At 45.3% G+C, this 12,500-nt stretch overlaps 1 protein-coding gene across 1 annotated transcript in view; it reads right to left on the reverse strand.

Moving 5' to 3' along the window:
- Window positions 1-12,500, reverse strand: part of LOC146319684 (regulator of G-protein signaling 3-like) — a 32,340-nt gene that overhangs the window by 7,310 nt on the left and 12,530 nt on the right. The window contains 8 exon segments of the mRNA XM_084728808.1: window positions 1-257; window positions 348-387; window positions 534-800; window positions 887-983; window positions 1,140-1,245; window positions 1,526-1,607; window positions 9,144-9,415; window positions 12,053-12,170. The exon segment at window positions 1-257 is cut by the window's left edge and continues 6 nt beyond it. Coding sequence (XP_084584934.1) covers window positions 1-257; window positions 348-387; window positions 534-800; window positions 887-983; window positions 1,140-1,245; window positions 1,526-1,607; window positions 9,144-9,415; window positions 12,053-12,170 — 1,239 coding nt within the window.

The raw sequence follows: 12,500 nt of genomic DNA on the forward strand, positions 1-12,500 counted from the left end.
AAACACAGGGAAGATGAGGGTTTTGGGAGCCAGGGTGACATAGGTTCCGTAGGAGGAGCAGGGCAGATGTGATTGGACAATGGTGCAGTTCTGGTAGTTGCCATAGTTACTGGGTTGCGGGGCTGATGAAGAGGAGGAGATGGAGGGGGGAGGGGCCAGGGTGGAGGTGCGGCTGGTGAATTTTCTCTGTGACGATCCGGGTCGAGGGTCGTGGAACAGGTTCTGACCTCTGCTGGGGTGAGTCTGGTACAGACGACCTGCGATCAATAACAACTGATGTCAATCTGTAATCACTATATTTATCAATACTGATGATGGATTATCAATACTCAGCGTGGAGGTCGTACCGATCGTTCCATTCCTGTCATGATAAACCGGCTGCAGCAGCTGAAACACAGATGGACGACATTCTCCTGTTACAGAACATTCAGAACATTCAGAACATTATTACTTTATGTACAACATCAGATGTTCTAGGTTCTTAAACCCTTAAGACATCCAGGTCAAACTGGTTCTAATTCTAGTTCACTCACCTGTCCTCCTGCACTGACAGGTGACAGGATGATGTAATTGTCTCCGTGTGATGATGTCACACGGGTGCCCTTCAGTGTGGCGGTACTAGGTGAGAACACTCCCTGTTCTTCCTCCTCTTCGTCCTCTTCATCCTCCTCTCCCTCCTTCCTGTCCCTCCACAGAGAACCCAGAGCCCCCAGACTGGACCGGACCCCCGACCTCTGACCCCGTTTGCGGTGGCCATGTTTACTGTGGGCGGGGTGAGGCAGCAGCTTCCTGCCTGTCGTCTAGGAGACAGAGAGGAGACAGTTAGTTCTTCACATTTGTACTCGGGCTGTCAGTTCCTGTTGTGACCAGCAGGGGTCAGACTCACCGTGTTGTGCGGCGGTGGGCGGTGCAATGCTTCACATCCTGACCTGAGCTCAGGTAGACCTCGCCACACCACCATCACTATCTGAGATGGACAACTCCTGAGAGACAGACAGACAGACAGACAGACAGACAGACAGACAGACAGACAGACAGACAGAGACAGATTTTTAATGTTGGTATAAAAACATCATCATAAAATAAGTTTGATTTTCAAATATGTGGCATTAAGTCAGACTGTGAGGGGGCGGAGTTACCTGATAGCGTGGGCAAGGTCAACACACTTCCAGGTCTCTACAGGAACTCCATTGAGCTGCAGGACCGAGTCACCCTGACGGAGACCAGACTGATGGGCCGGACCTCCTACAGACAGACGTGATGATGATGTCACCAGTGATATCATAGCTGAATAACCAGATCACATGACTCCTGAAGGTGCTGACTCATTAAATGTACAATATTAAAGTAACAAAAGACACAGTTTGATGATGTCATGAAGCAGTGTGGGATCATGGGAGTTGTGGTCTTTATAGCTGATGAGAATCTGTGACTCAGAAAAGCTCATGTGTTTGGACTGAGCAGGTGTCAGGTGTTCTCAGTGACATCATCACAGTTTTCCCGTATGTGTTCTCAGGTGTCTCACCTGAGTCAACAGCCTGGACTCTGACTGGACAGTCGGAGCAGATCGTGAATCCAAAACCATCTTTTCCTCGAGCAATGTTCACCTGAAGACGACAGGTATGACACTGTGACATAAATACATATAACACATGTACCTGCAGGTTCTGCACTCTGTTGTTAAACTGGCCTTATAACATTTAATGACGTCTTTATGACAGGTCCTACATGTATCACTGTAGTGTTCATAATACACTTCTAACGGTCTCATGACAGGATTCACTTTCACAGAGACGTTTGATTAGTTTGTTCCTGTTCAGACGATTTAAGATCTTTGTGTCCCGTCACACATTAACGTCTTTGTTTGAGTCTTCAAATGGACACATTCAGTGTAGTTCAGCTCACAGCCTGAGGGGGGCGTCCCTGTCCTCTGTCCTCTGTCCTCTGTCCTCTGTCCTCTGTCCCTGTCCTCTGTCCTCTGTCCTCTGTCCTCTGTCCCTGTCCTCTGTCCTCTGTCCCTGTCCTCTGTCCTCTGTCTTCTGTCCTCCTGTTGACAGTCTGGATGTTTGTGTTGGGTCCAGACTGCAGGTCTGTCTGGCTCCGGGTTTCCATGACTGTGCACATAGAGACGAGGAGGAGGAGGAGGAGGAGGAGGAGGAGGAGGAGGAGGGGGAGGAGGAGGAGGAGGGGGAGGAGGAGGGGGAGGAGGAGGGGGAGGAGAAAGGTCAACTCCTGCTCACACTTTACTCCCAACAAAAGATGTTAAATGTCCCTGAGTTCAGACTGACAGGCTGAAATTAAAGTCCTGCAGCTCTGAGGAGACACACAGCAGGAGGACGTCTTCAAACACGACTCAGAGTCTCTGTTTGTGGTTCACATGTCCACAAAGTCCACAGAATCCAAAGACATGTCACTACAATGATGGACAGGAAACACATCATCACTGTGACATCATCAGGTGCAACCAGGGGCAGGAAACAGAACGCCACACTTTAATTTAAGAACTGATTCTAGATTTATTGCCTTGATGTTGTATTAAACCAACATGCCAAGAATAAGGACGCGTCTCCTTCAGTCATTACTGAGGGCTGAAAGACAATTCACACACTTCCTTTGATCTTTGATCATTAATCACAGTTTAGATGTCATGTGACTTATGTCAAGTCTTTAACATTCACCCGTCTCTGGTTCTCTACTCTGGTTTTGGTAGTTATTGATAATCGATTGGTTCTGTTGTTTAGTTGTGACGACATGTTGATTGTTTAGATGGTAAAAAATAAAATACAGGAAGTTTTCATTTTGATTTAATTAAATCTGGAAAGCAGGAACTTTTATTCCCTTCTGTTCTCATCACTTTCACACAAACAACAACCAAAAACAACGATGTATTATCTGATCATTTCTCTGAATGGACTCAGTGTCTTCTGCAGACTGTTGCATTGTGGGTAGTTGTGTGTGGCCTTAATGTTGCTACACTAGTGATTTTCTTCATGTCTGTTCACAGTGAGTCTATTGGCTTCAGTACAAACAAACTGATGATGTCACTGATGATCATCAGTGTTGTCATCAAACATTCCACACAACAAATTAAGTGACAATCAGGTCATCAGCATGAACGCCTGAACCAATCAGGTCATCGGCATGAACGCCTGAACCAATCAGGTCATCGGCATGAACGCCTGAACCAATCAGGTCATCAGCATGAACGCCTGAACCAATCAGGTCATCGGCATGAACACCTGAACCAATCAGGTCATCGGCATGAACGCCTGAACCAATCAGGTCATCGGCATGAACGCCTGAACCAATCAGGTCATCGGCATGAACGCCTGAACCAATCAGGTCATCAGCATGAACACCTGAACCAATCAGGTCATCGGCATGAACGCCTGAACCAATCAGGTCATCAGCATGAACGCCTGAACCAATCAGGTCATCAGCATGAACGCCTGAACCAATCAGGTCATCAGACATGACCAGAGAGTGAAGAGTTAACCTGCAGGAGTCCGTGTGTGTTTGAACAGCTCAGTGTTTGTGTAGCGATGGACAACATAGGAGACCTCCGCCTGTTCAAACACACACACACACACACACACACACACACACACACACACACACACACACACACACACACACACACACACACACACGCACGTGAAGTGCAGCTGGTTTAAACATGAGGACATTAAACATTCATTTGACCTTCTGGACCAGAGACATTCACACACACACACACACACCGAGCAGGAAACTGGGGGTTTTGCTGGGAAATGACAAACAGCCAGCAGTGACATCACACAGTACAGCCAATCAGAAGAGAGTTTAGCCACCTGCTGGTGATTGTGAGCAACTGCAACCCAACGCAGCTTCTTCAACAGGCTGAGTTGATGTTGGACAAAAGACAGTGAATAAAATTTCCCGTCAGTAGAAAGTGAATACAAACTGAATGTAAAGACATAAATAAACACGAAATTAGCATCTTTCTTGCCAGGTGATGCAAAATTTGAGTGAAACATTTGCATCTATTGCAGAACTTTTCCAGAAGGCTGTGTGGAAAGGAACGTGTCAGAGCTGAGCACAGAGCCGACAGACAGCAGCTGAGAACCAGGAAAGATCTGGGGGAGCGAGCCGAGGACAGACTGGAGCTTTGGGATTAAAAAGTGGATTCATCTCTCGCTTCTCAACCTGTCTGCAGCAGTGACCTGTGGAGAGACACGCTGGCCTCGTAGTGAGTGAATAAGTTATTTCATATTAGCAGCATACAAATAAAGTGAATGTGAAGATGTAAATAAAGATGAGATTTCAACTTGAGCAAAAAATCTGCATCTATGTCTGGGCTTTTACTGAGTGTTGAGTGTAGAGGACTGGAGAGGAGACGAGGACAGACCAGCAACCCCCTGACCCTGCTCTGATACAGACCCCTTTACTGTCAAGAGGACAACTCACAGTTTGCTTTGTCACTCCGGATTCTCAGCCTGGTGAGTGATGTCACACACACACACACACACACACACACACACACACACACACACACACACACACACACACACACACACACACACACACAGCAGGTGCCTGTATCGGTGCTCACCAGCTGTTAGCATGTTAGCATGTTGCTCATTAGCTTACAGCTGCCTGTTTGGGGTGAATAAACACACTTCAAATGTTCACGTTGTTTTTGGTGTGAACACTTTATAATGTTGTAATATTGAAGGACAGATAAGAGAAACGTTGAAACTCATCTGAAGCAGCTCATTAACGATACTGGCAGGTTGGATGAGACTATCTGTTTTTCTGCACTAAAACCTGCATTAGCATTAGCATTAGCATTAGCTCTGTGGCTGTTTGCAGAGTCTTTCTGTCAGCAAGGTAAAGTGGTGAAAATATTCTAAATATAAGATATACTTAAACTGATGTAGCTTTTTGTAGTTTTGCTGCTGATCCTGTCCACAGCAGGACAGACAGCGGCTCTCCTGCCCTGAAACAGCAGAATGAGCCGTTTATGAACAGTTATTAATGTTTAATGAGACGCTGAACTGTGCGTTAAGACCTGCACTTTTACTCTTTACAGACACATGAACAGTAACAGACTCAGACCTGTGGCAGATTCTGCTCAATGCAGACTCGACACAGTCGGTGGATTGTGTGCATGTTGGTTCAGATTCTGCAGATCCACACGTCCATCTGATCCTCAACAGGTCCACACTTCACTGATCCAGTGTCCAGTCCATGTCCTGCACAGGACCACATCTGATCCAGGTCCAAACACACAAAACCAGATCTAATCCAGGTCCAGAGTTACAGAAACAGGACTAAATCTAATCCAGATTTACAGAAGTAGATTTACTCCAACGATCCAGATGAATCCAAATCCAGGCTTCAGTAAACAAACACTGACAGAACTAGACCCAGGTCCAAACAGGGCCAGGTGAAGAAGAGTGTGAGCAACAAGAGTCCTAATGTTAGACAGTGGAAGGAGAGAGAGAGAGAGAGAGAGAGAGAGACAGAGAGACAGAGAGACAGAGAGACAGAGAGAGAGAGAGTGTGTGTGTGGGAACCAACAGTCAGAAGAATAGCAGGAAACACACACAGAGCCACAAAAACACTGGATGTATCCCACCGATAAGACACACACATCCTGCACACACACACACACACACACACACACACACACACACTCACTCACACACACACACACACACACACACACACACACACACACTCACTCACTCACTCACTCACTCACTCACACACACACACACACACACACACACACACACACACACACACACACACACACACACACCTCCCCTGTGTGAACTCTGTCATTCAGGATCTGGGTCTGTTTTCTTGTCTGGACTTTCAGCTGGTCCTACACAGACCTGAACCTGGTCCTGGTCCTGGTTCTAAGATCAGACACAGAGACTTGATATTATGGACTGGACAGTTTAATAACAATAAAATCTCAATCAATCAACAAACACGTCATCAATAATAAATAGGGCTGCACCATGGATCAACATTTGACAAGTTTCAAATGTCAGGAGGTGAAATATTTGTTAAAAAATGTTGACGATTGTGAGACGTGAATAAATATCATCACACGTTTTCAATCAAAGTAAGAATAATGATCAATAAGAGAACAGTTTGATAAAATCATTGATAGTTTCAATTAAATACATGAAATACAAACATGAAGAACACGTCCCGGGTCATAAACAGCCTGTCATAGCCCTTCATAAGGGAGTGAACTAAGACTGACACCAACAGCCAATCACTGAACAGGTGTGTGCTCGTCTCACTCACCAGGTCACACTTCTGGTTTCAGTGTTGCCATTGGTCGTTTGTTTCAAGTGGCATCACGGCGTTTACATCTACGCTTTCAAAGTAAACAAGAACAACACGCTGAAAACAGGAAGTTAGCACCTCGGAGACCAACGTGAACAAGCTAACAGCTATTAGCTTTTCTTTAGCAGTGACGTAATCATCAGTTCACCTCCAGACAAGCAAATGTTCCACCAGAACAAGTTCCCTCTCAACACTATTTTGCAGCAGCATTATCGCTGCATCCTGGGTTTAGCTCCGCCCCTGATGTTTGTGATTGGTTTAAAGAAATGTGAAAGATGTCTGTCTGCGTATTGAGAGGAATCAGCTGATGGAGGACAGACACATGATGCTCAGCCTGCTGCCATAGCAACCAGACACAACAAAATGATTTTATCACCTCAGCTGCTTGTGGAGACGCATCACCAACAGAGCTGCAACTCATGATTATTTTCATTATCAATTCATCTGCTGATCATTTTCTAAATGAATCAATTAGTTGTTTAATCCGTAAAATGGTGAAAAATGTTGATGAGTTCACATGAACAATCTAAGATTAAATCTGTGAATATGAATGATTCATGAGGACTAAAGTGTTAAACTGATGACATCACTGACAGACTCAGATATAATGATATGAGACAGAACTTTAATTATCCTGCAGGAAAATATTAAATATCAGCAGATATTCTAAATATTCACTGTAAAACTGAATGTCCAAATTAATTATTAGTAGTAAGTAGTGAAAATTTAAAATGTCTTCAGGGGTCCTGCTAACAACTAAAAATGTTGAGTGACAGGAGAATTTTAATGTATTAAATTCATAACTTTCAATTAATGAGGGAAATAAAAAGGTCTGCCAAACAAATATTTTAAGAAATAAAAATGTGAAATGTTTTGAGTCTCCTGAACATGAAATACTGGGTTTTATACTTAATAATGATAAATAAAATGTTTGAAACTGGTTCAGACTGGATCAGCACTGGGACAACTGGGACAAACACACTGAAAGACATTCCTCAGTGTGTTTGTGATATATAGTGTATAAAGTGTGTTAACAGCAGAAGCAGCTTCACTCTATAATTCATCACATGTGAATCTTTGATGAGTGTTTAAAGAAAAACAGTAAAACACACACACACACACACACACACACACACACACACACACACAGAGAGCCACACACACACACACACAGACACACACACACACACACACACACACACACACACAGAGCCACACACACACACACACACACACACACACACACACACACACACAGAGCCACACACACACACACACACACACACACACACACACACACACACACACACACAGAGCCACACACACACACACACACACACACACACACACACACACACACACACACACACACACACACAGCCACAGAGTGTGTGTGTGTGTTTCTGATCGACTCTGATTCATCAGTCTGTTAGCACGTTAGCATGTTAGCATGTTAGCACGTTAGCGGCTGAGGAAACTGAATCTACAGCAGAACTCTGTGTCTAAAGGACAAATCATATATATTTACAGTAACAAGTCATTAAATGACCATCAGGTTCTTCAGAGATCCAGAACTCGCTGCAGCTGTTCTGTCCTTTGAAAGTTCTACTCCAGATCAGAATAACCAGAAATGGTTGCTTGCTTCACATCGAGTCCTTCGCTGCCAAGGTTTTCAAAGTCCCTGAGAAACAAAAGCAACTTCCAAGCATCCCAGAAATAACAGATGAACGTAAACAAGCTATCAGCTGTTACCCTTTCTTTCTCACTCACGTTCCAAAGTGCAAATGTTCCACCAAAACAATATTTTGCAGCAGCAAAAGTCCAGAATCGATCACAAGTCAAGTCCAACAAGTTCCAGCTCCAGACAGGAAAGGACCGATAAATGAAGTCATAGAGATCAGAACCTCATATGAACTGTTCCAGAACAGGTCCTGGATTACTTCAGACTGAAAATGAGCTTTATGAGGTTGAACTTGATCTGGACTCTGGACTGACCTGTGAATTTAACTTGTTTATCTTGACTTGGGACTTGGGTCTTAATCTAACACTCAGAATCTCTGAAGGTGCTTCTGGTTCTGAGAAACAGAAGTCTGAACACGCTGAAGTAGAATGATGACCCCTAACTGTGACCTGAGACCACAGCAGTGATATAAAGCGTGAAATACTGAACCTTGTGTCGGACCTTCAGTGTCATTCAGAAAGGCGGAGCGAGGAGAGTCAGCAACAATAAACTGACTTCTATCTATTAAAGCACTGGTTCGTTCTGATCGAGACCAGCTGAGGCTCGTCCGTCTATCAAAACTGAATGATCAACTGTATCAAAGGCTCTGGACGAGTCAATAAACAAGGCAGCGCAGTGCTGTCCATCGTCAAGAACACATATGACATCACTGAGAACACGAGATGTAGCCGACATGGTGCTATGAGCAGATCTGAAGTCAGACTGAAAAGTCAATGTCTCTTTAAGAATGAATCAAACTGATGGCTGAATAAAGATTCCAGGGTCTTCGCCAAACAGGAACGTTTGGAAATTGGACGGTAATGTGCTCCACAAGTCTGTCTGTGACAATTATTTCCATTATCGATTGATTGATCTGTCAGTCATTTTCTCCACTAATCAATTAGTTGTTTGGTCCATAATATGTTAATGAAAATAAATAAAATATTGATCAGTGTTTCCATGTGAACGAGCTAAAAAACTAACTCTAACCCTAAAAAACTAAAAACTCAAGTTTATTGATTTGCTCATCAAAGTGAAATCTGACCTTCATCAGAGTTTGTGTCATGTGACTTACCATCAGTTGCTGGATGCTTCTGCTGTTTCGGGTCACCTGGCGCTGGTTGGTGTTGGTGTACAGTGTGGACACGTAGCTGCTGTAGTTGGCGTTGGCAGCGTTGAGGTTCTGGGGGCAGCTAGAGGTCAGGCTGTGGTCGGTCCGGTCTCTGAGTCCAGCGGCGGCGCTGCTGCTGTTGGACAGGGTGGAGACGGTGGCGGTGGCAGAGGTGGTGGTGGTAACACGGTTCAGGTCAGTGTCTGATGTGGATTCTGGAGTCCTCCTGAGGTCTGCTGCGAGGAGATAACCACCATCATCATCATCACCTGCAGCATCGTCCCACGACCACGCCGTGTTCTTCCAAAACATACCGACTTGTAGAGACGGTGAACCCAAGAACCTTCAGTTCATCCAGCGCTTGGAAAAAAGGGTTTGATCACCAACTGTCACGTCAATTTTAACAACCAATGAGGGGAAACTACACTTTACCCACCCAGTAGTTGTCCCTACAGCCCTGTCCTGTCCCGACCGTCCTGTCCTGACTGTCCTGTCCCGACTGTCCCGACTGTCCTGTCCTGTCCTGACCGTCCTGTCCTGACTGTCCTGACTGTCCTGTCCTGACCCGACTGTCCTGACTGTCCTGACTGTCCTGTCCTGACCGTCCTGTCCCGACTGTCCTGACCCGACTGTCCCGACTGTCCCGACTGTCCTGACCCGACTGTCCCTACAGCCCTGTCCTGTCCTGACCGTCCTGTCCTGTCCTGACTGTCTTGTCCTGACTGTCCTGTCCTGACTGTCCTGTCCTGTCCTGTCCTGACCGTCCTGTCCCGACTGTCCTGTCCTGTCCTGACCGTCCTGTCCTGACTGTCCTGTCCTGTCCTGTCCTGACCGTCCTGTCCTGTCCTGACTGTCTTGTCCTGACTGTCCTGTCCTGACTGTCCTGTCCTGACTGTCCCGACTGTCCTGTCCCGACTGACCCGACTGTCCCGACTGTCCTGTCCTGACTGTCCTCACACCAGACCAGATCGGACTGGGCCAGATTAAATTCTGGATCAGAGTTGCCCCTGCAGCCGGTTAAACTGATTTCCCTGAAGAGGTTCCATCAACACCAGAATCAGACGTCAACATCTTGATTTCACTGACAGTAAACAGGAAGTATAAACAAACAAACAGCTGGTATTAATCAGGGCTGTCACAACTTCAATATTAAATTGAAAATCAATCAGTTTTAATCCCAACTACTTATAATGTCTGAAGATGAAATCAACACAGCTTAGTTTAGTGGCTGTTATGTCACACTTTAAGTCTTTTCTTCTTTTTAAGGAAGAATTTGAAAACTGAAGTCTGTCAGGACAAAAGAAACGCTGATCTGTTGATCTTTACAAATCAAGACTTGACAATGCTAGTAAGCAAGTTGCCATTCAAAGATGAAATGTCATGTTCTGGCTGAGGTACTTTAATAAAAAACAAAACTGTGCAGGACTTTTTGGACTCTGAACGTAGACGACTCCTGCAGGTCCTGAAAACCAACAAGCTGCTGATCTTAAACCAGAATCAAACGTCCATCTTGTTTGACATTCCAACGCTGCACGATTAATTCTGCCGGAGTCTCAATAAACCAGCTCCTCTTCAGTTTTCTGTCTAAAACACTTGAATTTAAAGAAAGTTGAACAGAAAACATGAGAAAAAGAAACACGACTTCAGTGAGTCAAATTTAAAAATGAAAATTCTCCTCCAGTCCTTAAATCAGAAACACTGAGGATGTTTTGCCTGCTGATTGGACGAATTCAAAATGTAAAACACGAGTGCAGACAGAACTACTGACGAGTACTGACAAGTACTGACGAGTACCAACGATTACTCCATCCACTGATGTTACTGCTGATACTACAGTCCAGCTGCTGCTTCGGCTGCAGACAGACGCCCAAAGACAAGAAGAAGAAGAAGAAGACATGCGTCTTTTCTTCTATCCTCTCTCTCTCTCTCTCTCTCTCTCGGGGCGATCGAGTGTCAGATCTCAGTGTGATGTCACAGAGAGAGAGAGGTGGAGGGGCAGAGGTATTGTGAGGGTCACATGGTTACCAGGCAGCTTCTCATCACCATGGTAATGGTGTGGCCCCCCAGGGAGAGAGAGACAGAGAGAGAGAGAGAGAGAGAGCAGGAGTCAGGTTTAATCTATATCTACTACTGCTCGCACGCCCCACTCTACCCCACATCACTATATATAGAAGAAACATATAGATTTACATATGGGACAGAGTGTGTGTGTGTGTGTGTGTGTGTGTGTGTGTGTGTGTCTGTGTGTGTGTGTGTGTGTGTGTGTGTGTGTGTGTGTGTGTGTGTGTGTGTGTGTGTCTGTGTGTGTGTGTGTGTGTGTGTGTCTGTGTGTGTGTGTGTGTGTGTGTGTGTGTGTGTGTGTGTGTTTGTGCGTGTGTGTGTCTGTGTGTGTGTGTGTGTGTGTGTGTGTGTGTGTGTGTGTGTGTGTGTGTGTGTGTGTTTGTGCGTGTGTGTGTGTGTGTGTGTGTGTGTGTGTGTGTGTGTCTGTGCGTGTCTGTGTGTGTGTGTGTGTGTGTGTGTCTGTGTGTGTGTGTGTGTGTGTGTGTGTGTGTGTGTGTGTGTCTGTGTGTGTGTGTGTGTGTGTGTGTGTGTGTGTGTGTGTGTGTGTGTGTGCACCTTGAGGCTCCATGTTAAATATGTAAATAACAGACAGCAGCTGGTCAGTTCTGCAGTCTGTGGATCTTCATCTTCAGACTGTCAGCAGGTCAGTTTCACGCCAAGTTAAGGGACTATTAAAGTCCAAACTGAGAACGTTCTCAGGTCCAAACTGAGAACGTCCTCAGGTCCAAACTGAGAACGTTCTCAGGTCCAAACTGAGAACGTTCTCAGGTCAAATTCAAGTAAAATTCATTGCAGCATCAGTTTTAACTCACCAGGGTGTGTTGGTAAATTCTCAAGGCTCCTCATTGGCTTGTTTTGCTGTGATGTCACTCTCAGGTGTTTGCTTTGCCCAAACTCCTCCCCCAGCAGGTAGAACCAACCAGTGACAAGCTGCAGACACAGAGGGGGCGGAGCCAACAGCTCAGTAAAGCTCCTGTGCAGACTGTGTGTGACTGCGCTCTGATCAGTCATCAGATGTTGATCAAAATAATTCACACACATTCAACCAATCCGTGTGAATTCTTCCCAACCGTCCCACCAATCACAGCAGTCCCCCACACAAACGTCACAGGTACTGAAAATGTTCTTGTTGACATGTATCGACTCTCTGTGCACTTTGATTTTATTATTTGAGTCTGTGGTGACGTTCTTCATCTATAAGCAGATTTTCTGTGATTGTGAGTCTCTGTGATATAAGTTTAGTTAGAACACGCAGAACAT

The sequence above is a fragment of the Lutjanus erythropterus genome, chromosome 10 (assembly GCF_056507025.1).
Source record: "Lutjanus erythropterus isolate fLutEry1 chromosome 10, fLutEry1.hap2, whole genome shotgun sequence".
Lineage (NCBI taxonomy): Eukaryota > Metazoa > Chordata > Actinopteri > Lutjaniformes > Lutjanidae > Lutjanus > Lutjanus erythropterus.